Source organism: Aquarana catesbeiana, linkage group LG11, assembly GCF_042186555.1.
Source record: "Aquarana catesbeiana isolate 2022-GZ linkage group LG11, ASM4218655v1, whole genome shotgun sequence".
Classification (NCBI taxonomy): domain Eukaryota; kingdom Metazoa; phylum Chordata; class Amphibia; order Anura; family Ranidae; genus Aquarana; species Aquarana catesbeiana.
Window position 1 is genome coordinate 196,693,270 of NC_133334.1, and position 27,855 is coordinate 196,721,124.

The 27,855-nt window shown below is 42.9% G+C and overlaps 1 protein-coding gene across 3 annotated transcripts in view; it reads left to right on the forward strand.

Moving 5' to 3' along the window:
• The window catches only part of PACS1 (phosphofurin acidic cluster sorting protein 1), a 654,711-nt gene that overhangs the window by 256,406 nt on the left and 370,450 nt on the right, over positions 1-27,855 (forward strand). For all 3 annotated transcript variants that reach the window (XM_073605164.1, XM_073605165.1, XM_073605166.1), the window contains 2 exons: positions 4,541-4,635; positions 4,758-4,878. In XM_073605164.1, the coding sequence (XP_073461265.1) occupies positions 4,541-4,635; positions 4,758-4,878 (216 nt within the window). The remainder of the gene's footprint in view (positions 1-4,540; positions 4,636-4,757; positions 4,879-27,855) is intronic.

The window sequence follows — 27,855 nt, forward strand, 5'->3', positions numbered from 1 at the left end:
GATCTCCGGACTGTACAGGACTTCCTTCAATCTCTAGGCCGGTTAATAAACAGAGAAGTCTTCCTCAATTCTGGCCCAAAAAGTGACATATCTGGAGTACGAGTTTTGCTCAGACCAAAAAAATTTTCTCCCACAGAAAAAAGGTCTCAAAAATGATGCAGACAAAGTCATCCTTACAGACCAATCAGTCGGTCTCACTAAGAGGGGTTTCAAGAGCAGTGGGTCTGATGACCTCTTGCTTTCCCACATTGCCATGGGCAAGATTTCCTCAATGCCCATTACAGCTGTTTCTAGTAAGGAACTGGGATGGAGATGCAAGTTCCCTGGAATCAAGGGTCTTGTTACTCTCCAGGGTAAAAATAAGTTGTGGAGGTCTACCATGGTCCATTCCTATATCCCAGAGGCACACAACGGATGGGAGTTCCTGGGGATGGGGAGCCCACACAATGACACAGGAAGAATGGTCCTCAAGGGAAGCAAGAGCTTAATCGAATCGGAGAGCTTCTAGCGGTTCAGAGAGCCTTGCAGGCATTTCAGACGGAAATCAGGGGTCACACTCTCCAGATTCTATCCGACAATATCGCTACGGATGCGTACCTTAACAAATGTGGAGGTATGAGGAATCGGATACTTCAATCTATCGCGCAGGAGATTTTATCATGGGCAGAAGGGAATCTAGCCTCAATTACAGCAGTGCACCTGAAGGGGACACAAAACTGTCTGGAAGATTATCTCAGCCGCTACCCAGCCCAGACCTCATTCCAATAGAAAATCTGTGGTCAGACTTAATGATTAAAACTATTAATAAGGCTAGATGCATAAATGGTGAAAAAACAAATAAATCAATAATAAACAACAAAATAACCGTGATAAGAGTCCTGCTGCTGGACACTAACCCTGATATAAGGCAAAAAGATGTATGGATAATGAACAGTGCAGCGCTGGACATAAATCTAGATGAATTATTATACCAAACAATGATAATAACACCAATGAAAAATAGTGGCAACAATGAAAGTGACAATATACTAATAAGATGCTGTGAGCAATCTATAATAATAATGAACCACCAATGTATAAACACCCATCAGTGGAAAATAAGTGCTCTTGGAACCTAAAATATAATCTGAAACAATATTGAAATAAAGTGATGAAGTCCAAAAAATTATCCAAAGAAGGTGTGAGATAAAGAGTGCAGGATCACGATCCAATAATCCACTCGATAGTGCCGCCCACCACCGGGAGAAAAAATGGAGGCTTACCAGAAAGCCTGCGACCGCCCCTTACTCAGGGGGGTCAAAACAGGCTTAGTAGATCACCATTGATATCCTATTGGAATTGCAGCCGATGTCCCTCTGACCTCCTTCAATGATGGCTTGTTAGCAACAGCAGGAGACACTCAGGAGAGTGTGGTCCCAGGATGGTTCATGCAGCAAACATTCCAGCAAGGGTGAATCATAAAAAAGAAGGGACTCCAATAGTGCAGAGAACCAAGTTCCATTTATTTAAAAAAAAGTCAGATAAAATAGCAGATACACTGCATAAGATCGCATATACAATTCCAATGAAAAACCAGCAAGGAAACAACAAAAGACTCCACCGCCGTTTTAAATTGAAACCGCGCATGTGCAATGCGAGTTCAGGTTGTGACCCTACGGCCGTTTCGTCACAACTGACGTCATCAGGGGTACGCAATCACGCACGCGCATTATATAGCCAGACGGTGCTTCGGAAAACACCGTCATTGGCTAGCTTTGTCCAAGCTGGATAATATAATTGGTCAGCTGGAAATTCCTATTCTAAAGGCATAATGGGACACGCCTAATGTGATAGTAAACAGCTAGGACGGCTACCAGGCAGGTATAGAATAAACAAACTGTCCAAGCTGATGCCATCTAGTGAACATTTATAAAGACTACTAAAAGTATAAAAAGTCAAAGGCATTTATTTTAATATATTGATTTAGCAGCTAAAAACGTTGCCAAGCATGTAAGAAATAGCATACTGCCCAGACTAATGCCATCTAATGGGCATTAAGGATAATACCGGAAATACAAATAATAAAAAATAAAATAAAAATGACAAACTAAAAGATAATTAACCCCAGGCGTGTGTTGATTAATATAACTCACATCCTAACAAAGGTGGATAATGTAGCATATAACTTCACTTCCTAATAGCAGAGGAATCTCTTAATATGATCATCGTGAATACATATCCATTAGCATGATCATGATGAACATTATAACATTAAATGAGGTCCCCAGCTAAAAAAACATAATTTTGGGCTCCAAAAACAAAAGCAATAAATGGCAGAAGAACTACTACAAAGAACAATCGCTTAGTCGTAAAATGATAAGCATTCTCCAGAAGGGACATCAACTGTTATTAATGAAACAGTTGATGTCCCATTCTATATTCAAGCCATTAGGGGCATGGGAACCTAATTTGTAGATCCAGTTAGTCTCAGATCTAGAAATGGTCCTCTTACCATTACTGCCACGCCAATGGGGGACGTATTTTTCTATACCGATGAAAGTGGTGCCAGTCGGATCTCTGTTATGCACAAGATCATAGTGTTTAGAAACACTGTGCTTATCAAAGCCTTGCTTGATGTTAGTGATGTGTTCACCTAACCTAACGTGCAACATCCTAATGGTACGTCCCACATATTCCAGCCCACATGGGCACCTTAGAAGGTATACAGCACATTTTGTGGTACATGTTATAAGTGATTTGATAGGGTATGTTAGGCCCTTGTTGGCTGAAGTAAATTCAGTCAATCTCCTATCTCTTAACGTATTATCCCTACACACCTTGCACCTTCTGCAAGTTTTTCCACCAAAAAAACTTAAACGTGTAGGTGGGTCTGGAACATTAGGTGCCAGTATGTGTCTAAAGCTAGTGGCTCCCCTGAACAAAACCCGAGGTTTGTCTGACAAAAGGGGCCCAAGAATCCGATCGTTTTTAATAACTGGCCAGTGTTTTTTTATGATCCTTTTAATGGCCCATCGGATGCACATTGACTTTTTCTGTTATTTTGATATATTTGTTTGCTTCACAATAAAAAAAAAAAAACATCTTCAAAGTTGTGGGCGTGTTCTGTAAATTAAATGATGCAAATCCTCAAAAAATCCATGTTAATTCCAGGTTGTGAGGCAACTAAACACGAAAAATGCCAAGGGGGTGAATACTTTTGCAAGGCACTGTACCTCAGCTCGTAGGGTAAGTGCGTTACAGGCCCTATCAGTGAGGGAGCCTTTCCTCACAATTTTTGAGGATCGGGTTGTTTTGAAAACTGATCCAGAATTTCTGCCTAAAGTGGCCAGTACATTCCACAGATCCCAGGACATTTGTACTGCCAACCTTTTTGTAGTTCTCCAAAGAGCGACAAAGAAAGAAAATTTTGTATTTTAGACATGAGAAGAATTCTTCTCGTCTACCTTAAGGTTACCAAGACCTTTAGAAAAAGACGCCTTGTTTGTCCTCCTTTTCAGGAGCACACAAGGGAAAGAGTACATCTAAAGCCACCTTGGGTAGATGGATAAAGCAAACTATTTCTGAAACTTACAAAATTAGGGAAGTTCCTCTGCCTTTTGTCACTGCGTACTCAACAAGAGCCTTGTTTGTGTCTTGGGTTGAGAGGGCTGGAGCCTCACCAGAACATATTTGTAGGGCTGCCACATGGTCCAGTTTTTCAACCTTCATTAAACTTTATCGCCTGGATCTCCTATCTGCTTAGGAGCAGGCGTTTGGTCGTACAGTCCTTCAGGCAGTTGTCCCTCCCTAATCTGGTAAGTTCTGCTCATCGTCTCATGGGCTGTCCTGGAAGACGCTTAGAGAAAAGCTGAGTTAGACTTACCTGTAACTTCTTTTCTGAGAGTCTTCCAGGACAGCCGGATTCCCACCCGGTTTTGAAGTTATGTGTATTATGCATATGTTTTACAGGGATGTCCTACAGTTCTCGAATACTGACATGGGGCCTGGAGGACCTCCCTTTTATCTGATGGGGGTTAATGTGTTTCCTGTACTGGTAGGAGGAGCCCTAGGTCTCATGGGCTGTCCTGGAAGACTCTCAGAAAAGAAGTTACCGATAAGTCTAACTCTGCTTTTTTGTGTTAGCATTCATATTCTCTGAAAAATGGCCAAAAAATTATAAATTCTGCCAGGGTATGTAAACTTATGAGCACAACTGTATGGACTATAAACTGAGGGACTTATAAATAAATGGTTGTGGAACAAATAATTTGAGTTTCTATTGTTTCTTATGGGGAAATTCGCTTGGATATACAAATGCTTTGGATTACAAGCGTGTTTCCAGAACAAATTATGCTTGCAATCCAAGGTTTTACTGTACTAAGTTTATGTGCGTGGATTTAGATATAAATTAAAATTAGTAAAATGTAGTTTTCTTGTGGAATTCTTAAAATGATGCATTACTAAAGCTATTACCAAGTTGCTTCAGACATTATATCATGATACTTTTCTCACCCTTTTTATCTAGTTATCTGTGAAACTTTTTTCCCTGCTATTTTACCAGGATGTCTCTTTGGATATCTCACAAGATGTAGACACGCTTTCTGAAACACTCAACTTTACTGTCCCTGAAAAGTCTAAATCTGTGAAGAGCCCAAGGTAAGTCTTGACCTCTCTCTCTCCTTTTTCAACGCTATGCATTACCTGAGGGAATATAAATGTATAATCTTTATCAAAGGTCAAAGATGTTTTATTAAATTGTATCATTCATCTGCTTCCAGCTTGACACCTCAAAGCAAAAGAAGTGTCTCTGTAAAAGAGAAACCCCCCAACAAAGTACTCTCTGAGAGAGCTCAAAGTACGGAGAGTGAGAGAGGGACAGAAATGGGGCAGAGCATACAGGTATGTTTGTAACTATCGTCACTTATTAAGTTGAAGTATTTAATAAACCATTTTGTATATATAACAAAGCAGACCTTTTTATGAAAATGAAAGGTTTCACAATTGATGTCCGTGTGCCTCGCTGTTGCCTTCTTGAAAAGTTGGGTGCTTGGAGTCCTGTATAAATGCACTCAAGCTTTGTGTGTGTACTTTCCTGGAAGGCAGCAGTGAAGCATTGGGATGTTGCCTGCACCTCCGGGAACTGTCAGAAGCCTTGGGTAAGGGAATTATCTTGGGTAATTTATTAGTACAGGACACAGAACCTGTGTTCATAGACCATGAGTTATATGCAGGCTGTTCAGGTAATTGGACACTGGCAAAATCCTTGCTGGGCTTCCCCTAGTATGCACCCATATAACCCTACCCACTTTGTGAGTCCCCACTGTTTTGCTAGTGTCCTTATGTGATGGACCTATTCTCTAGAGAAGTATTGTCTTAATCGTACAGTACAGCACACAGGCAGAGTATACATACACCGTGGGTTATAGGCATGTACCGTCAGGTGATTTGACACTGGCAAAGCTTTAGAGGGCTCCTCCTCTATAACTCTACCCCATTCTGTGAGCCCTCAGTTTTGTGCTAGTGTCTGAATGTGATGGACCTTTTCTCTTTCACAGAGAGAATCAATCACCCTTAGCTTATCTAGATTTTTCTTGTTTATTTTGTCTTCTGATCTTTCAGTCAACCCCTCACTGTTTTCTACTGCCAACATAGAAGCAGTGTATCCATATTAACGCAACCTTCGTAAAGCTTTTTAAGCTGTAGCTGGACCCCATGCTGTGGGGATGGCCTGTAAAATTGTTTCTGGTACTGGATCTTGCATGGGCACTTGGTGCAACACATTGTTAGCCACAGGGTGCTATACAGGTCCGGGGCTGTGGTCCTGTGGTATGGAACCCAGTCCCTGAAGACCCATTTGGGGGTATGCCCACCGTGACAGGCGAAACTTGGACTGTATTTACCATTCAGCATCGTGGACGGGTAGGACAGGGTCACCCTATATTTCTGACCATTCCTGTAAAAATGGGGCTAGGTTTTGGAATGTATTCACCTTGCAGTGTATTTTTTTTTTTCAAATTTGGTGCTAAAACGGAATCATTCTCGATCTGTGGATGACTAGCTGTTACATCACACAACCGATTGCCATTTTGCTTTGAGGATTAATTACAAGACGGGCTGCACCTGGGTTAATTCATACTCCTTAGACATACTTGCTCTATACTCTGCACTGCATTTCCTGTATACCCCACAGGGGAACACCCTCGCTTGTAGATTTGGGGGAGACCAGGCAAAAGTTTGTCAATGCAAAATCACAGGTGAATATTCACTCTGCTGAAAGCCTGCACAACACTTAAAGCGGTTGTGTACCCGCTGGCTTTTTTTTTTTTTTTTCCCTACACCTGCAAGGGAAAAGGCATAATGAGCTAGTATGCACCGCATACTAGCTCATTATGAGATACTTACCTTAGAACGAGGCTCCGGCATCTCACCCTGTCCACGCCGAAGGAGCTGACGTTTTCCCTCGGCGTGCCTTTCGGGTATCGCGGCTCCGGCGCTGTGAGTGGCCAGAGTCGCAATGTCGTCACTCCCGCGCATGCGCGCGGGAGACTTCTGTCCGGCAAGCTCCGGAGTTTGCTGGGCTGTCAGCCGAGAATCCCCTGTGCGCATGCGCCGCTACAGTCAGCGGCTCATTGCGAGGGGAAAATCTCCTAAACCGTACAGGTTTAGGAGATTTTTTTTTTTACCTACAGGTAAGCCTTATTTATAGGCTTAACTGTAGGTAAAAGTTAAAAAAAAAAGGTATACAACCACTTTAACCTCAGAGTGATGTTGTGTCCCTTGCACTAGAGCAAGGATCGGTTCTAAAACAGGTCTCTGCATTCAATTTTAGCTCTTTTAGAACACAACAAACAACCTATTGGAATAAAGTAGAATTCTCGGCATCTGTCACATTTCCTTGGACAGGTTATGGCCTAATATAGTCATCTTAGTCCAGGGCACAAAAACACCACACCTTTTCTGCTCCATTTCTCAACCTGAGTCATCCCAATATGCTGTTTCTAACGGGTACAAGAAGGGAATGCCTTGGGCGAAATACAACATGGTTATTGTAAAGTATGAGGAAAGGCTCTTTACAGGAAAAGGCGGCTAGTTCAGAAACGTGTCTGAAAGACACGATAGAAACCAAAAAGGCTACTTTGTATTAAGGAACCTCTAGGAGGATATCCTTGATAGGCTGAATGGGTGGTTTCTGTAGGGCACAGATAACCAAGTTGAAATCCCAAAGAAGCACAGGGTTCTGCAACGGGGCTTAAAAGAGAAAAACCTTGAAGAAAGGTCAGAGGCTTTTGAAAAAGAGGGAATAAAGCTGAGACCTGACCTATAAAGGCACTTAAGGCCAAGGTCCGGTGAACTGTTTGTAGCTCACATTCTGGCCATCCTACAGAGTAATTTTTGAGATTGAAGTGCATGTTATAAAAGGAAAAAAAAAGATTTCTTGATTTTAGCAAAGTAGGAATCAGACTAACAAACTTGGGTTTTCTCTATCCTTTTAATACATGTGTTTCAACGGTCATGCCAGAGACATAGAAGCAGGATGGAATAAAGGGTCTTGAGATGGCAGATCTTGCCTCCTGGGAGGAGGCCACAATTCTTCTGCTAGAAGTCTGGGGATGTCTGTGTACCAGATTCTTCTTGGCCAGCTTGGTGCAATTAGAAACCGTTTTCCTCACATAGAGAAGGCAAAAAGTAGGGGTGCACCGAATGGAAGGATGCACTAGGCCGAAAACCAAAACTGATACCGAAAATGACAGTTTTTATTAAATATTTATATTATTTTTATATACAATTATATTATATTCAACTTTTTCATTAATATGCTCAATTTAAATTAATATGAATTTATTGTTTGCCATTATTGGCACCTTTAGTGCAAGAAAGGTCAAGAAAAATGCAGCCTGCAGTCTCTAACCATCTCTTGTATCATGTCTGCAATCTCTTAACTGCTTGCCGCCCGCCTACCATCAAATGGGGGCGGGGTGGTGCGGCTCTTTAACTATGTGATCAGCTATGTCCAATCACAGCCGGTCACATGTAAGCACGGAGATGCCGGTAATCGGCTCTCTTCGCCTCACACTGACAGAGTGTGAGGAGAGCCAATCAGCGGTATCTCCTCACGGGGGGACATCTAGGAATGTGATCAGTGCCCTGATTACAATAAAGAAAAAAAGTGTCACAAATCAGTGCCCACCAATGCCAGCATACAGTGCCCACCTGTGGCAGCAATCAGTGCCCACAAGTGCCAAAAATCAGTGCCCATTAGCAATGCCAGTCAGTGCTGGCAATCAGTGCCGCCTTTCAGTGCTGCCCATCACTGCTGTCGATCAATGCCCATCAGTGCCACCTATCAGTGCCCATCCATGCCGCCTATCAGTGCCACCTCATCAATGCCCACCAGTTCAGCCTATCAGTGCTGCCTCATCAGCACACATCAGTAAGGTGAAAAATTACTTAGTTACAACATTTACTGACAGAAAAAAGTAAACATTTTTTTTCAAAATTTTTTTTCAAAATTAAAAAAAACAAAAAACCCAATAGTGATTAATTAAATACCACCAAAAGAAAGCTCTATTTGTGTGAAGAAAAATTGTTTAGTTACAGTGTAGCATGACTGCGCAATTGGCGTTCAAAGTGCAACAGCGCTGAAAGCTGAAAAATGGCTTGGGCAGGAAGGAGGTACAAGTGCCTGATAGGCAAGTGGTTAAACTTAAACACATTGCTAATAGTATTAGCAAAATTTCTATTCGATGCACCTCTAGCAGACAGGATACAGGAGATGGTTAGAGACTGCAGACACGATACAGGAGCTGATCAGAGACTGCAGACATGATACAAGAGATCAATGCAGCTCCACCAGTGCCCATCAAATGCAACCTGCTTGTGCCCAGCAGCCTCACCAGTGCCTGTCATATACAGCCTGCCTGTGCCCAACAGCCTCACTAGTGCCCATCATATGCAGCTTGCCTGTGCCCAGCAGCCTCGCCAGTGCCCATCATATGCAGCCTGCCAGTGCCCATCATATGCAGCCTGCCAGTGCCCAGCAGCCCCATCAGTGCCCGTCACGTGCAGCCTGCCAGTGCCCAGCAGTCCCCCCAATGCCCGTCATGTGCAGTCCACCAGTGCCTATCATATGCAGCTTGCCAGTGCCCAGCAGCCCCATCAGTGTCCATCATATGCAGCCTCACCAGTGCCCGACATATGCAGCCCACCAGTGCCCAGCAGCCCCATCAGTGTCCATATGCAAATTGCCAGTGCCCAGCAGCCCCATCAGTGTCCTTCATATGCAGCCTACCTGTGCCTGCATCAGCGGTGATCTCTGTGTGTCACGGAACTGGATTTGAATTGCCCGGGCCGCAGTAACAGTGTCCCGCCTCCTGTAATCAAACAAAACCTAGTGCTCATAGGCACAGCATAACCCCTCGGGATTTTTAGAACAGACCAGGTAAGTATTTAAAAAGTATTGTTTATTGAAAAATACAGTAATGAAACAGTAGAAAAATTGAATTAAAATCAATTTCAGTGCAAAGATACAAACATGACTGTAGTTGACCTCTAGTATGAAACGTTAATGCACGTAGCTGTTAGAGATACGCCTCCTGTAATCACATCACGCTGATTCAATGTCCCACCATTGGATCAGTGTGCCGTCTATCACAGGAGGCGGGACACTGTTACTGCGGCCAAGTAATTTAGCCTCGTGAAACACGGAGATCTCGGCGAGTGGAGGAGGAGGGAATGGAGGACTGGGTGGCAATGGGTGGCACCCGGGGCAGACCACGCCCCCTTTCGACATTGGCTGTTTTTTTCATTCGGCCGAATGAAAAAACACCGTTTTCGGTCGATAATTTTTGCCGGCCGAAATTTCGGTGCACCACTAGCATAAAGTTATCTAAGAAAAAACAAATGCAGGCGCCTCTGGGTTAGACTGTAAAGTGTGCATTAATAAAAACACATAGTAACTTACCTCTAGGTAAACAAGGAAGGGTACATCTGTGGGTAAATGCTCTGTGGGGCATCCATCACACTGGTCAGTAGAAGGTACGCTGTCTCAGCCTCTCTCTGGGCTCTCCTGGCTGGCAGGAAGATGGTATGGTGGTGGAGAGCTGTAGAAGAGGCTTGGAACGCTTCCTGGATCGCAGTGATAGAGGGGATGACCTCACAGGCATGATCGCAACATGTTTCTGGGCCAGTGCACCCTGGTGTTGGGAGGAATGTGCACTCCTTTTTCAAGCTAGTTTATATTAGCTGGATGTACTAGTATTTATGTATACCTAGTGCTGCTACAGGCAGCATTTTTAGTAAGCATTAAACAATAAATGGATAGAGGCCAAATACATTCTCGGATAGAAAAAAAATACACACCCACATGTATATTCCACATATTCCATATGTGCATTCAAAAAGGCAATGGCAATATGCATTTGTGATATGGAAATAAATATAATGTAATATAGATGAAAATTTATATCACACTAGCGATATGTAGTAAATATTAAGAAAAAAAAGGGGGGCTTTTAGATTGTAATTAGGTCCGAAATACCATTATATACAGTATTAATATGACATGACTGGTAATGTTTACGTAACCTTTATTATGTAAATGGTATATAACCAGATATTGTCTGATAAAAAAAAAAATAGATTTTATATAAAAATTGAATAATTAAATTGTAGATCGTATTCCACAGGATGGGAGCAGGGGTCTCATTAATAGGAGCAAAATGTCAGAGGGCATAGTATAAAGGGGAAAAAAACAATGATATGTTAAATTATATAAGATATGTATATAGCAACTCATAGATGCAGAACATGGGATGGTGTTCCATAGTGTAGAATTAGATTTACGTATATATTATTGTGAGTGATTAGATAGGGAAGATAGGTCTTAAGGGTCTCGACAGGAGACACAGCATCTGGACAGTTACTGTGTGTGTCTGAGCAGAGATCATCCTATAAAAAAAACACATGCATCATGGTACCATTGTCAGCTACATTTACTTACTGATCTGGGAATCCCACCACCCCAGATATGTCATCCTCATGGATCACATGACGGACTATGATGATCTGCAGAAAAAAAGGGGTAAGGGGAAGAAGTTAATATTATGATGTTATAAAATAGTGGACACCTCCTTGTTCTTCATTCAAGCCACCAGGTGAGAGGGTATTTAGAGAATAGATCCAGAAAGTCTCGCGTTCGCAAAGCCTGTGGAATCTTTCGGCTTCAGAGAGGTTTCTGGAAATCTGTTCTATCCACACCTCTAGACCTACAGATGATTCCTGATGGTATTTGGCAAAGTGGCGAGGAACGCTGTGTTTCTCGGTGCCTCCCTCTACCCACCTACGATGTTCACCAAATCTCTTTCTGAATGGACGAATAGTACGTCCTATGTATAATAAATTGCAGGGGCAACTTAAACAATATACTACATAGACAGAAGAGCAGTTGTAAAACTCACCTTTTTCCCTTTTGCAACAAACTCTTTTTTCCCATGTTTAATGAACGCACAAGTTTTGCATAGGGGTTTGTTGCACCTATACATGCCAACAATGGGAATAAGGCACAGTTGAGTGGAGGGAGTGCAATGCTTGTGTTTTGAGTTTGCTTGGGGCTATTTTGTTTTTGAGATTGGGGGCTTTCCTGTACGTGACTCTTGGATGTTCTAGGAGAAGAGGTTGAAGATGAGGATCTTACAGCAATAGGTTCCAATGTTTTTTGAGAATTTGTTCCATTTTTTTGTGTTCTGTGGTGAAATGAATTGTGTGATCAAAAAGGCTCTTTGTCTTTTTTTTAGATGGTTGTTCAACTAGGTAATGTGAATATGCTTGTTGGAGTCGGGGTACCCTTTTTCCTGTAGCTTATTTTTTAAGATAACCCTCTGTTCTATAAAATCTTCCGTTTTAGTACAATTACGTCTGAGTCGACAAAACTGGACTTTGGCGGTCCATTTTTGGTGGTGGCAGCTCTTGTAATGTAAAAGAGAGTTGCCTGCTTACAGTAATTTTTGGCGTGTATAGTATCTCCAATGTAGTATAGTTTTAGATCGGGGAAAGACAGCTTTTGTGAGTCTGTGAAGTGTGTAAAGGATAGCCCATGTGGATTGTTGTTGCAATGTGCAACAAACCCTGTAATGGATTCATTAAGCACATACCAGATGATTAGGATATCATTGATGTAGCGATCGAAAAAGATTACGTTTTTGGAAAAGGGATTATTGTGCCATATGTATTGGGTCTCCCACAGCCCCATGGCAAAATTGGCACCCATAGCAGTGCCTTGTGTCTGTAGAAAGAATTGGTTGTTGAAATTAAAATAATTGTGGGTTAAACAAAATTTAGTTGCTTCCAGAATGAATTGGGTTTGGCCGTGGCTCATGTAAGGGTCCTGTGACAAGAAGTGTTCTAAGGCTGGTAGTTTCTCACCAAACTGATGAGAAATGGATGTGTATAAAAAAATTAACGTCCAGAGACATCCAGACGTAATTTTGTTCCCATTTGTAGGCTTGTAGCTGTTCTAAAACATGTGTGCCGTCCCTGATGTAAGACTGTAAACTTTGTGCTAGAGCTTGTAAATATATGTCAATGTACATGGAGAAACCTGAAGTGATGCTGTCCATGGATGCGATAATGGGATGGCCCGGGGGACAGAGGGTATTTTTGTGTATGTTGGGAATGTGATGGAAACAAGGGGTATTGTAAAAAACCTTTTTAACCACTACATTACCCACATATAGTCATATGACGTCCGCAGGTGGGATCTCCCATCCTGGGCGGGCGTCATATGATGTCCTCGGCTTCCCAGCGGTATATAGGGAGCCTGCCACGTCACTAGGGAGCCGATGCGCGTGCCCGGCAGCCGCGATGTCCGCCAGGCACCCGCGATTGCTCGTCACTGAGTAGGAACGTGGTGGATCTGTGTATGTAAACACACAGATCCACATCCTGTCAGAGGAGAGGAGAGACAGATTGTGTGTTCCTAGTATATAGGAACACCGATCAGTCTCCTCCCCAAGTCAATCCCATCGCTCCACAGTTAGAATCACTCCCTAGGTAACACTGTTAACCCCTCATTTATACAGTAATCGGTGCATATTTATAGCACTGATTGCTGTATAAATGTCAGTGGTCCCAAAATAGTGTCAAAAGTGTCCGATCTGTCCGCCGCAATGTCAGTCACGATAAAAATCGCAGATCGCCGCCATTACTAGTAAAAAAAAAAAAGTATATATAAAATAAAAAATGCCATAAATCTTTCCTCATTTTGTAGAAGCTATAACTTTTGCGGAAACCAATCAATATACGCTTATTGCGATTTATTTTTATTTTATTTTTTTTTTTAACCAAAAATATGTAGAAGAATACACATCGGCCTAAACCGAGGAAACATTTTTTTTTTTAATTGGGATATTTATTATAGCAAAAAGTAAAAAATATTGTGTTTTTTCTCAAACTTGTGGCTCTTTTTTGTTTATAGCTCAAAAAATGAAAACCGCAGAGGTGATCAAATACCACCAAAAGAAAGCTCTATTTGTGGGGAAAAAAATAACCATTTCATTTGGGTACAGTGTTGCATGACCGCGCAATTGTCATTTAAAATGTTACAGCGCTGAAAGCTGAAAATTGGCCTGGTCAGGAAAATGAAAATACCCTGTGTTGAAAATACCCTGTGTTGAAGTGGTTAAGAAAGGATGCCTCCGCCTTGTCAATGACGTTAGCGTGAACGGCCTCCTCAATTAAATAATGTGCCTCTACCTTGAACTCAGGCAGAGGATCTTTGCTGAGTTTTTGGTATGTAATGGAATCTGAAACTAGCTTGTTGGCTTCATTAATGTAATCAGTGCGATTCTGGATGACTATGCTGCCCCCTTTGTGGGCATTTTTAATGATAATGATGTTATTATTGGTAAGGGACAATAATGCGTTATGTTCCGAGAGGGGAAGGTGAACTGATGGTGGGGAATAGAAAAATGTATGATGGCATAATTTGAGTAAATCGAAGTAAACAGTTTTGTAAAAGGTCTCAAGGTATGGAGCTTTTGCCCGATATGGATAGAATATGGATTTGGGCTTAAGGGAGAAGTGTATGACAGATGGGGAGGTGTGAAGGTGTTGAGTGAAGAGTTCAAGATCTGAAATGGAATAGTGATGATGTAGTTATTCTAAGGTGTCTATTAAATCATTTTGAAAGTGGGATTCTGACATGTCTAACATACTGGCTGAAGGTTCCTCTATCACATTGGAGATGTCAGAATTTTTATTGGCTTGCATGAGAAAAAAATCTTTTGTGTAATGCCCTGTACACACGACCGGTTTTCCCGTCGGAATAAACTCTGAAGGTTTTTCCGACGGAATTCCGCTCAAGCTGTCTTGCATACACACGGTCACACCAAATTCCGACCGTCCAGAACAGGGTGACGTACAACACGTACGACGGGACTAGAAAACAGAAGTTTAATAGCCAAGTAGCCAATAGCTGCCGTCTCGTACTTGCTTCAGAGCATGCATCGTTTTTGGTATGTCGGAACAGCATAGAGACGAGTGGTTTTCCTGATAGGAATTGGTTCCGTCTGAAAAATTTAGAACATGTTCTCTTTCTAGGTCCGTCAGAATTTTCGACGTAAAAAGTCCGATGGGGCATACACACGATCGGAATATACGATGAAAAGCTCCAGTCGGACTTTTTCTGTCGGACATTCCGCTCGTATGTACACGGCATAAGACTTCTTATATGTGTCTTTAAATCTTTAAACAGCAGAAGAGGATGAGGTTTGTTGGGTGGAGCAAAATGTAAACCCCAGCTTAGCAGTGTTGTTTCAGCAGGGGTTAACGTGTGGTGAGATAAATTGAATATTTTTACAGTTTTCGGGTTTTGAGTTTTTGTGGATTTTGTCCCATTTTCCCCTCTACGCCCCTGATGTATTTTTTTTCTTTTTAGTTTGACAGGTAGTAGAGGATTGAGGGACAAAAAAAAAACTCTGGGATACATTGAATTCCACAGCATGTTCAGAGCTTGGAAAATACTGAGTGGTGATATTGTCTCTTATGTTGGATGTGTCGTGGCTGGCACTGGCTAGGAGTTCTGGATTGAATTCTAATGTGGATGCTGTGGTGAGATATGATGACCCAAAAACTGTGGTATAAGACAAAGCATATTTTCTTGGAGTTGGGGATCGGATCATTAATGGAGGGTACAGGGGTGGGGTCGGTAGGGAGCACGGACATTGTGCCACTTGTAGTAGGATAAAGATTTGTGATAGGGGAGGGAAATGGTCATTGAGCAATGTGCTGCATACTGGATGTGCAGTCTGTGAAGATGAGGCTGCAAGACTGGTACCTCTATTACAAAATGAGGTTAGTTCGTGAAGTAATATATTGGAGGGTTTTTTAGGGGATAAGGGGGAGGAGGAGGTGGCATTTTCTTGGTATGAGGCTTAGCAGCTGATGATCGAGAGGTAATGGACATCAAAGGTGGTGGTACTAATGGAATATGATGGGATGCAAAAATGAGGTGGCATGGGACGTAACTGATCATCCTTTTTCCATGATCCTTCTTTTTCCACATGTATATTTGTTTGTAAAGTAATCTAAACTGAGACCAGAGGATTATAAAGGCATCTGAGGCTAGAGCTAGAGGATCCCTGGTTCTTGCAAAATTTCTTGTTGGTTCTGGAGACTAGGATGCCCACATTTGGAATCTCTCATTTTTGGCATATCGGATTGAAACCTTCTGGATGAAGGGCCCATTACACTTGATCCAGGCAAAAGGTGCTTGAGATAACACACTTTCTAGTTGTCCACTCCCCTGCAGAGATCACTGGACTAGATTACCTGGGGCTCTTCCTTCTAGACAGCCAGAAGGGGATTCCAGTGCTGCAGGGTTGAACTGACTGCTCTAAGTTTCGATATCGATAGGGAAGAAAGGACTTTTCCCGATGAGGCTGGGGTGGTGATGCACCAACATAAGGAATTGACAGGAGCATGGGTAAATCTACATAAAGAGCCTGCTTTTTCTAGGTCAGTAACATGTTTTGGTGGCAAGTTCTTGAAAGGAAATGGGCTAATGGTGCGACCTTGAAGGAGGCTAACATTAGGCCTAAAACTCTCATGGAGAATCTTAAAGGGATATTTTTTTAATTGTAATTCTTGAGCATGTGCTCTTCGAGAAAGAACTTCTTTTTTGGAAGAAAAACTTTTGCTGAGAATGTGTCCAGGACCAGACCTAAATATTCTAAGCAAAGGAAAAGCTGTAGAGAAGATTTGTTAAAATTGATCAGCCAGGCAAAAGCCTGGGGCATCTGAATTGCCTTGTGGACATTTTCTGATAGCTGCCAGGCAGAGGAGTCCTTCAGAAGAAGATTATCTAACCTGTGACATGGATGCCTTTAGTTCTGAGAAGGGAAAGCAGAGGTGCTAAATAACACCTTTGTAAGCACAAAAGTACTTATGGAGGTACGTAAATGGAAACATGCAGATAGGCATCTTGGATATTCACAAATGCCATGTATTCCCCTTGAGGCAATTACAGATGACAGATTCCATGAAAAATATTGTATTTTAAAGGAATCAGAATTTTTAATCCAGAATAGGATGAATACCCCTGTTGGGCTTTGGTACTGTGAACTGGCTTAAAAAGAATCCTTTTGAACCTGCCTTGTGGTAGTACTGGCACAGCTACACCCTGGGACAGAGGTGGCTCAGGGCATTCTGCTAATGCCGCATACACATGGTTGGAATTCTGACAACAAATGTTCGATGTGAGCTTGTTGTCAGAAATTCCGACCATGTGTAGGCTCCACCGGACATTTTTTGTCGGAATTTTTGTGAGCTGGTTCTCAAATTTTCCGACAACAAAATCCGTTGTCGTAAATACCGATCGTGTGTACACAATTCCGACGCACAAAATTACACGCATGCTCGGAATCAAGCAGAAGAGCCACGCTGGCTATTGAACTTCATTTTTCTCGGCTCGTCATACATGTTATACGTCACTGCGTTCTTGACGTTCGGCATTTCCAACAACATTTGTGCGGCCGTGTGTAGGCAAGACAAGTTTGAGCCAACATCCGTCGTAAATAAATCCAGGATTTTGTTGTCGGAATGTCCGATCGTCTGTACGCGGCATAAGTGTCCTTGGACAGTTTTTGGTTGATTTTAACAAAGAAATGGTATGGTGGTATCGTTTTGAAACCCTTTTAAACCATGGACTGAACCTGGGACATCTGTGACCCAGAGAGAGGCAAACTGTAATAGATGGGGTCCCTTCATTGTGAAGAGGGCTTTGGGGAAGACTTGGTGACCAAGTCTTACGCTGAAAGAAAGGGCTAAATGCAGGCTTTAAAGATGAAGCCTAGGTTAGAGCAGACACGCTCTGCGTTTAGAGGACCCAGTAGCTTCTGGGGAGGATGGGTTTGGGACCTTCCACAGTGGGAGTAAAACCTTTCCATCTGTGACCTATGAATTGGTCTATTGACTCACCAAACCACTGTCTTCCTTGGAAAGGCATAAATGTGAGTCGCCTTTTGCAGACAACGCCAGCTGTCCAAGCATTTAGCCATAGGATTCTGCGGTTATGAATGGAGATTAGATTTTCTGAAAATTTGTCTCATGACATGTTCTAGGGCATCCGCACAGAAAAGCAGAGCAGAAGACAATTGCTGTAATTTATAACAGTACGATCCTAAAATACAGGATCATGTTGACTATTCATAGTCAACTAGTCCAGTTAGCTGCAGTTTGACACATTGAAACTGCAGCGAGAGCTGGTTGCAGGGCTGGGCTGCAAGATTAAAGAGCCTTCAGGAGAGTCTCAAATTTTCCATCTGCAGAATCTTTGAAAAAGGGATATCTTCGATAGGAACACTTTAGGATGAAGAAGTTTGTTTGAGATCAAGATGGGCAGGATCAATCACAATGATATCCCATTTCTTTGCAAACATTTTCCACTTAAGAGTTCAGCAAAGATTTTGGGGGAGAGTGAAAATCTTTCAGGAGTGACCCAACTGTCATAGACTGTACATGCTATCGGTTCTTGAACAGGGAATGTTTTGCAGGACTCCTTGTATCCAAAGAGGGCGTGGAAAGACAAAGGAGAGGTTGCACAATGCCAAGGCTTTTGTGGACGGGGCAATGACCTCTTCCATGATAGCAAGCAAGTTGCATGAAGATCTCTCTTTAATTTAGAGAGAATATGGGGAAGGCATCTTCCTCCAAAAGAGCTTCAATTTTCTCCCAATGGTGGTTTCAGCATTACACCTCAATGAGCACATTGTCCTCCAATACTTATCTCCTGTTCCTATGCATCCAAAGAAAATCTCTACATTGCCTGGACATAGGCAAAGCCATTCAAGTGTACTTCAATGCTACTCCTCTGATCAGACGGTTGGATTCCCTATTTGCCCCATCCTCAAGACCTCGCAAGAGACCCCTGCTTCAACGTTCACAATCGCACGTGGATAAAGTTTTTTTTATCAAAAGAGCTTGCATTCTAAAAGGGAAATGGCCTCCTGCACTTTTATTCTCCCAACACAGCAGATGTCTCCAGGGAATTTTGTCACCAAGCCTCTGTAGCGCAGCTGTGTAAGGATGCTACCTGGCCTCCTGTTCATACCTTTTCAAATGTTTAACAGGTGAGTGTCCAATCTTCTTTTAATACAGCTTTGGGCTGCAAGATTCTTGCAGTGGCACTCTGAGGTGTTGGGTCTTCTTCCCTTGTTGGGCCTCTTGGCACAGTTCTGTTAGGCTCAGGGCCATCTTTAAGGTAGGGCAAAATTGGCAGCTGCCCTGGGCCCTGTCGTTGTGGGGCCCAAAGCAGCTGCCTCATACTTGCTAACAATCCCAATTAAAATTCCATCATCCCTCAAGGTTTTAGTCCCATGCTGTGTCCTGATATCTGTGTGAAGTTCTGTTACTAATGGTGCCCAGCTCTGCCCTATTGTGTACAGATGACTCACCTGCAGACCCTGTGTTTACATGTAAGTACCGGCATTGATATGTAAATAGTGGCAGCATTCAAATGTAAATAGAGGTGGGCTAGCAGCATTCATATGTAAATAGAGGTGGTACTCATATGTATAACATGCCTCCCTGAGGTCATATCCACCATCACCTACTCTGAATGCTGCCCACTGGGGAAATAAAGGGGCATGCTTGAAGGTCCTGCCTACAACTGTGGTCATTAAGCCTACCATCAGCATGTTCTGCAAAGGTAAGCAAATTGGTGGGGGAGAGGGTAGTTTGGGGTGTGCAGAGGTAGGCAGAGAAGGCATTACAGTTTGGGATGCACAGGTGAGTAAGGAGTGGATGTATGGAGGTAAGGAAGGTGGGTGCAAAGAGGAGCAGAGGAGGCAGGTAGAGTTAAAGGGGAGGGGGATTGGAGTGGAGAGGATGGGGGATGTTTGGGGTGCAGAGGTTAGCATAAGTTTTAGGATTGCAAAGGTGTACTGACGGGGTGGATAAAGATGCAGGTCATGTGTAGGGCAGCCCATTTATTTCAGTCTTATTTTATTGAAGGGAACAAAAAGTGAAATGCATTCCACATAGACAACATCAATAACAGTAATGGGTGATGACAATAAATCAAATGTATATGAAGGATACACAATGTAGTATTGTACCAAATTCATTATGTGTGTCGATTAACAAATAAAAAAACATTATTTAGAACAACATGTTTAGACATAACATGGATAACGAAAGGGCCCTCTCGCTGCAAGGGAGGGGATTACGTGTAAACTTCATGTATTACTACAATCAAACTTATTCTAAAAACCTGTTATGCTGTAGAGGATTTGCCTGTGAGGGTCATATCTTGCATCTGGATTGGGAGGAGTACATTTATACAAAGAGAAGGATTTGAGGGAAAGTAGGGAAAGCAGAAAGATTAGGAACAGGAGTCGCTCCAACATGGTCATGGAGTGGTGCTCCCTAGGTTGCTTTCTGCCCAGGAGATGAAGTCCGATGAGTAGCGGAACATGGACCACGAAGTCCAAGTAAGAGAGAAGTGATCGTTTTTATTAGAGTCCTCAGCCAACAGACGATCTCTAATGCGGTCCACTTCAATAGCCCACTCCCCCAGGGAAGATACAGTCCTCTACTTCCAATAACGTGAAATCACCATTCTGGCCGCAGCCAAAAAGTGATGTAATACATCTTTTTTAATGGACTTGAATGTGCAGGGAGCATGGATAAGATAGCTATCTCAGGTGTAGGAGAGAGAGAGGTCACCATCAGTTTGCAGTATAGTAGGAAGATCTGTTGCCAGAATTTCTGTATGGGGGGGCAGTCCCACCAAATGTGGAGCATGGCACCCCTGGAGCTTAGACATCGCCAATAGGTATCCGGCGTTGTCGAGTTGAAGTGATGTATAATTGAAGGGCATATACAACACCTCGTCACCAGTTTGAACCCCTTTTCTTGAGTTTTAGTGGCTAGAGAGAGTTTGTGCGTTTAGAATAAAGCATTTTTGCCAGTCAATGGGGGAGACGGAGTGTTGTAAATCTTTTTTCCCAAGCCCTTGTATAGGGTGGGAGATCAGGGTGAGAAGCATTCAGCAAGAGGAAATAGAGCTGGGATACCACGTGCCTTGGAGGAGCATATCCTCAAATCCTGTCTGGTTCAGCTAGAATATCTGATATTGATGGAAGGCTCGGACATAGGAAGTTAATTGTTGTTTCTGGAGCCACTGCATAGGGTATCGAGAAAGCGATTCGGGAGGGGTATCTGGCGCTAGAGTGGGGTCTTCTTGGAGAACCTGGGAAAGCCTCCCATGGTCTCCTTTTAGCCACGGTCCAAAGCTTGTCACGTGCATAGCCGGTGGGAAGGCTGGAGTCCCAAATTTCCAGAAATAGGAGTTAGGTATGTATATAGGGATTGTCTGAAATAAGTACAAAAACTAGGGAAGGACATCCATTTTCAAGGTGTTCATCCTACCAAGCCAGGAGAGCCGTTTGAACGTGTAAGTAGATAGATCGGCTTGGGTTCTAAGAAGTAAGGGGGTAAAATTCTTGGAAAAGAGTTGGGATGCATCCTCCGGTCTTTGAATACCAAGGTATCGGATGGAGGTGGACCCCCTTTTAAAGGAAACGCAGTCGAGAGGCTGTGTAGGTCCGACTTTGGCAGAGAGATATTGAGAATTTCCAATTTACTGTAGTTTACTTTAAAGTTACTGACTTCACCAAATCTCTGGAACTCCTGCAACACTGATGGCAGGGGCGAGTGTGGATGTGTCACAAATAGGAGCAGGTCATCTGCAAATAGAGCAAGTTTAGTTTGCGTGGGCCCGACCTTTATTCCTTGCACAGAGGTATTGTTTCGCAGAGCAATTGCTAAATGTTCCATGGTGAGAACATATAGGAGGGGAGACAGAAGGCGCCCTTGTCGTGTCCCATTATAGATAGAGAATGCTGGCGACAGAGAGCCGTTCAGTCTTATCCTAGCAGACGGAGAGGAGTAGAGGGACATTATCTTTGAGATCCTGTGGGCTCCCATTCTTATTTGTTGTAAAGACAGCCGAAGGAATTGCCAATCTACTCGGTCGAATGCCTTCTCTGTTAAGAGGCATAAAGGAATATCGTGGGTTCGGGCATAGTTGGATAAAAGAAGGGTTTTCAGGGTGTTATCCATTGCTTCTCGGCCACAGCCCATTCGATTCAATGGGCTGCTTTATGCGCTACACATGTGGAAGAAAGTCCCAAACCCTTTTTCAAAATCACATGGTGCCAAGGCACATGTAAGCAGATGCGGAAGGGTGTCATTAACAATTAATGGCACTGCTGTGTATCTGCTAAAGGGCAGCATGTTTCTGTGGTATCAGGAAAGCGATTTTGCATGCGTTCCTGACATACACAAATGTGAACGCAGGCTAAATGTCTCCGTTACATTGGTGGTCAGTGTAAATCTTCTCATTACATTGGTGCTTGGTGTAGAATCCTTTCATTCACACTAGTGGCCAGTGTGAATGCCCCCCTTACATTAGTGGTCAGTGTAAACCCCTATTACATTGGTGGCCATTGATCGAAACAAAAGCGAAATTGCATTGGGGGGGTTCCAGGTGGGTTAGGTGGGTGTCCCCCCCCCCCCCCAAGAAATTTTTTGCCCAGGGTCCAGTCAATATTAAAGACAACCCTGGTTAGGCTCATTGTTGTCCACCCTTCCTATTGCTTGGGGGATGTTCAGTGGTGTATGAACACTGCCTGTGTCCTGTATTGTAAAATTAAAATAAGTTTTGATCCACCTGTATATTCCATATTGTATGCCCTGTACACACGATCGGACATTCCGACAACAAAATCCGATGGAGCCTACACACGGTCGGAATTTCCGACAACAAGCTCCGATCGCACATTTTCCGTCGGAAAGTCCGATCGTGTGTACAGGGCATAAGAGTACAGTACAGAACATAGGCTTTACATTCCTTTGTTTACTCTGCATTTCTTTCTGCAAACCTGAGGAATTTCAGCGTGGGGCAGTATTATAGGGGAGGCTCCCAGGGGAGATGTCTTCCAAAGCAATGGAATGTGTGTATGCATGCACTTTTTTTTTACAGTGCTCAGCATAAGTGAGTACACCCCAACAGATTTGTAAGAAAACCTTTAATTTCCTTTCAGAATCAACATACTCAATATACTACAAAATACTCCCACAAATGTGGGCCATTGATTGTAACAAAGATTTGTTAATTTGCACACACAAAGTATTTTTCCTAACACATTCATTCAAGACCTTGTTGCAAAAATAAATATACCTCAATGAAAGTCTTAAAAGCAAAGCTGAATTTTAGACAACAAAATCCTAATTAACAAGAATTCAACTGCAGGTGACTAATTATTCGTTAAACCATGTATCCAGCAGCCAATTATAAAAGGGCATTGCTTAACCAAGATAATCCTTTCCCATTTCATGCTGTCTGCAGTGGCACCACATGGAAAATGTCACAAGGCCTGAGAGAGAAAATCATCCTTTTTTTTTTAAATATGCAAAATTGGTATACAAACATTGTCAGCTTTACAAAACAGTGTAGTACAATGCAGCTCAACAGCAATAGGAAAACTAAAAAAAATTCTTTACACAAAGGTGAAGGCTACAAGATCATCAGCAAAGCTTTACTTATCAGTCAGAATACTGTAGCAAAGGTGGTAGAAAAATTTAACAAAGATGGAGCTGCAACCATCTCACGGAGTTGTCCAGGCCGGCCACGAAAGTTAACACCTCGACTGGAGCATCTTCTGATGAGAAGGTTTGAAGAAAATGGGCATGCAAGTTCACTGTAGTTAGATAATGAAGTAGAAAGCCAAACTGGGGTGATTGTTTCCCGTGACACAATATGGCGTACACTGCAGAGAAATGGCATGCATGGGTGTCGTCAACGAAGCAAGCCTCTTAAAGCCCATGCACAAAAAAGCCCACCTAGAACTTGCAAAGGCCCATGCTGAAAAAGACTACTGTACTCTGAAGTGATGAGACCAAGATAAATGTTTTTGGAACTGGCAACTTCAAAACTGTATGGCATCGCAGAGGTGAGGAATACAAAATGCATGGTGCCTACAGTGAATCATGAGGGTGGCAGTATCCTTCTGTGGGGCTGCTTGGCTGCTGCTGGTGTCGGGTAGCTGCATTTTATTGATGGTATTTTAAATTCACAGATGTATTGCTCTACATTGAAAGAGGAAGATGCTACCATCACTCCGTGCCCTTGGTCGTCGTGCACTTTTACAACATGACTATGATCCAAAACACATCCAAGGCCCCTGTTGCATTTCTGAAGAAATACAGGGTGAAAGCAATTCAGTGGCCAAGTATGTCTCCTGATCTGAACCCAATCAAACACCTATGGGGAATTCTGAAGAGACAAGTTAAGCATCACTCTCTATCCAGCATCTAGGCTCTAAAAGAGGTGGTTCTTGGAACAATGGAAAAAGATAGATGTTGCGATATGTCGTCAACTTGTTCATTCCATGCCTAGAAAACTTGGTGCTGTCCTTACAAATCGTGGAGGTCATACAAAAGACTAGATGTAGTCGTTTTTGTTATGGGGTTTATTCATTTTTGCATCAACTAATTTTGAGTAAAACCTAAAGATTTTGTAATCTAAGTTGTATTAATAACCTTACTTTCATGTAATGAGCTAAAGAATTGTTCTATAAAACTCAATTTTGTACGTTTTCAAAAGGGGTGTACTCATTTATGCTGAGAAAAAATATCAGTGTATGGTGCTGCACTATTGGAGATAAATGAACGTGAAAAAGATTAAATAAACTTGAAAGTAGGGCTGGGAAAAAAATCGATTTGAATCTTGAATCGAGTTGAGAGGTCAAATCGATTCAAATCTTCTTCAAATCGATTTTTTTTTTTTTTTTTTTAACAGCACCGCGCCGGGCCTGAGGAGCTGCGGGCACGATTTTTCAGGCGAGGCCGCGGCTTTGGCCTAGTCCGCGAGGCCCGACGCTGTGCATGGGTGGGTGGGTGTGTAGGCGGGGTAATGGGCGAGGCTGTTGGTGGAACACTGCTGTGTATTGGAGGGCTGTGATATCAGAAGGAGGAGGGGGTGGGGGGATCACAGGGACATTCCCGGGCTGCAGAGAGAGAGAGAGAAGGGAGGGTGAGTCAGAGCTGCCTGTATGGTGTATTTCATGAGATACTGATAGCCATGTGATCACTGCCAGAAAGAATAATACCTCAGAGGAGAGAAGTCACATCACATCCCATTCCATATATTTACCCTTCTTAAATTTCATTACACAGCACTGTGCTCAATATATGACAATACCCCCATATGACATCACACAGCAATGTGCTCATCACTGTATACTGACATGCTACATCACTGAATACTGACACACTACATCACTGAGTGATGTAGTGTGTCAGTATACGGTGATGTAGCGTGTCAGTATACGGTGATGTAGCGACGTGTCAGTATATGGTGATGTAGCGGCGTGTCAGTATACGGTGATGTAGAGGCGTGTCAGTATACGGTGATGTAGAGGCGTGTCAGTATACGGTGATGTAGCGGCGTGTCAGTATACGGTGATGTAGCGGCGTGTCAGTATACGGTGATGTAGCGGCGTGTCAGTATACGGTGATGTAGCGGCGTGTCAGTATACGGTGATGTAGCGGCGTGTCAGTATACGGTGATGTAGCGGCGTGTCAGTATACGGTGATGTAGCGGCGTGTCAGTATACGGTGATGTAGCGGCGTGTCAGTATACGGTGATGTAGCGGCGTGTCAGTATACGGTGATGTAGCGGCGTGTCAGTATACGGTGATGTAGCGGCGTGTCAGTATACGGTGATGTAGTGTGTCAGTATACGGTGATGTAGCGACGTGTCAGTATACGGTGATGTAGCGACGTGTCAGTATACGGTGATGTAGTGTCACCTGTCACCACCGAGCTTGCCTCAACCTGCTGTTGTTGATAGGTACATTTTCCTTGCAAAGAATGTTTAAAATGCACTTAAATTTTTTTTGAAATTTTGTTTGTTGATGCACTTTAAGATAATAAAAAAAAAAAAAAAAAAAATCTGATTCGAATCGTGAATCGAGTTTTTTATAAAAAAATCGCAGATTTTTTTGGGGGGGAAAATCTCCCAGCCCTACTTGAAAGTGCAAAATCATTAAAATCTATCTAGATATAGATATATCACAGATATACTTGGATAAACACACAAGAGGATGTGGCAGTCCCTCCTACTCAAAGTTGATATATAAGCGACAAACATAATAAGTGCAGGTGTTTAGCAGTGACTGTTAGATGATGCATGTGATAAAACCTGAAATCAGTCCAATATAAAAAATGACAAACAAATGCTGAGTGATGAAACGTGCAAAATCAGCAACCACAGTGTGACTAGTGTCTCCTCTTCTTTCCGTGAAGTGACACCTCTGTGCTGATTGGCCTCTCACCTTCTTGCTGTAAGTGTGTGTGAGTGATCTTGATGAAAATCCAGTGGCTTAGAGTTCTTCCAGGGCTAGCCTAGCTGATGGCTCTCTCGGACCACGAAATCCGGCCCCCTCCAAAGATCCTTCTCTCCTGAGCCAGGTGACTCCCCAGAGTAGATGTTGTGGCTCTTCTAGATAAATGTGTTAGTCTGTAGGTCTGCCCCAGACTTCACCGTGTAGTGTATAAAAGAAAGGGATTCCCAGATGGTGTAGTACCGTTTAGGTGAATTAATTTACTAAAACAGCTTATTTTACTCACTTTTTAAAAACCGCAAGCAGCATATAATCTTCTGGTGTGCCTGTCGATCAATCCCGACGCATATCGTCTGTCACGTGACTCCATCAGGGGAAGTCACGTGGCAATACGTGTCGGGATTGATCAACAGGCACACCGGAAGTGACGCGGGAATAAGAGGTCGTTGCTCATGGATCATATGCTGTTTTTAACAAAGTGAGTAAAATTAAGCTGTTTTAGTGTAGCACTGTTTAGGTGAATTTATTTAATAAAACAGCTTAATTTTCTGAGAATCCCTTTTCTTTTATACACTACACATGGAAGTCTGGGGTGGACCCCCAGACTACAACATTTATCTAGAAGAGCCACAACATCTACCCTGGGGAGTCACTGGGCTCAGGAGAGAAGGGTCTTTGGAGGGGGCCAGAGTTTGCGGTCCGAGAGGGCCATCAGCTGGGCTAGCCCTAGGAGAACTTATCTAAGCTGCTGGAGTTTCATCAAGGTCACTTGCACATGCTGTTACCTTACAGCAAGGTGGTGAGAGGCCAATCAGCACAGAGGTGTCACTGCACGGAAAGAAGAGACAATAGTCACGTTGTGGTTGCTTGTTTTGCACCTTTCATCACTCAGCATTTGTTCGTCATTTTTTTATATTGGACTGATTTTCAGGTTTTATCATGTGCATCATCTATTGAGTCATTGCTAATCGCCTGCACTTATTATTATGTTTGTCAGTTGTATATCAATCTTATTTGGGTAGGAGGGACTGCCACACCCCCCTGTGTGTTTATCCAAGTGTATCTGTGAGATCTCCGTATCTCACAAAAGATACATTACAGATACAGTATTTCACAAATGTGAGTACACCCCTCAAATGTTTGTAAATATTTTATTATATCTTTTTCATGTGACAACACTGAAGAAATTACACTTTGCTACAGTGTAAAGTAGTGAGCGTACAGCTTGTATAACAGTGTAAATTTTCTGTCCCCTCAAAATAACTCAACACACAGCCATTAATGTCTAAAGCGCTGGCAACAAAAGTGAGTACACCCCTAAGTGAAAATGTCCAAATTGGGACCAATTAGCCATTTTCCCACCCCCGGTGTCATGTGACTCGTTAGTGTTACAAGGTCTCAGGTGTGAATAGGGTGCAGGTGTTAAAGTTGGTGTTATTGCTCTCACTCTCTTACTGGTCACTGGAAGTTCAACATGGCACCTCATGGCAAAGCACTCTGAGGATCTAAAAAAAAAAAGAACTGTTGCTCTACATAAAGATGGCTTAGGCTATAAGAAGATTGCCAAGACCCTGAAACTGAGCTGCAGCATGGTGGCCAAGACCATACAGCGGTTAAACAGGACAGGTTCCACTCAGAACAGGTCTCGCCATGGTCAACCGAAGAAGTTGAGTGCACGTGCTCAGCGTCCTATCCAGAGGTTGTCTTTTGGAAATAGACATGAGTGCTGCTAGCATTGCTGTAGAGGTTGAAGGGGTGGGGGGTCAGCCTGTCAGTGCTCAGACCATACGCCGCACACTGGATCAAATTTGTCAGCATGGCTGTCATCCCAGAAGGAAGCCTCTTCTAAAGATGATGCACAAAAAAGCCCGCAAACAGTTTGCTGAAGACAAGCAGACTGAGGACATGGATTACTAGAACCATGTCCGGGGTCTGATGAGACCAAAATGAACTTATTTGGTTCAGATGGTGT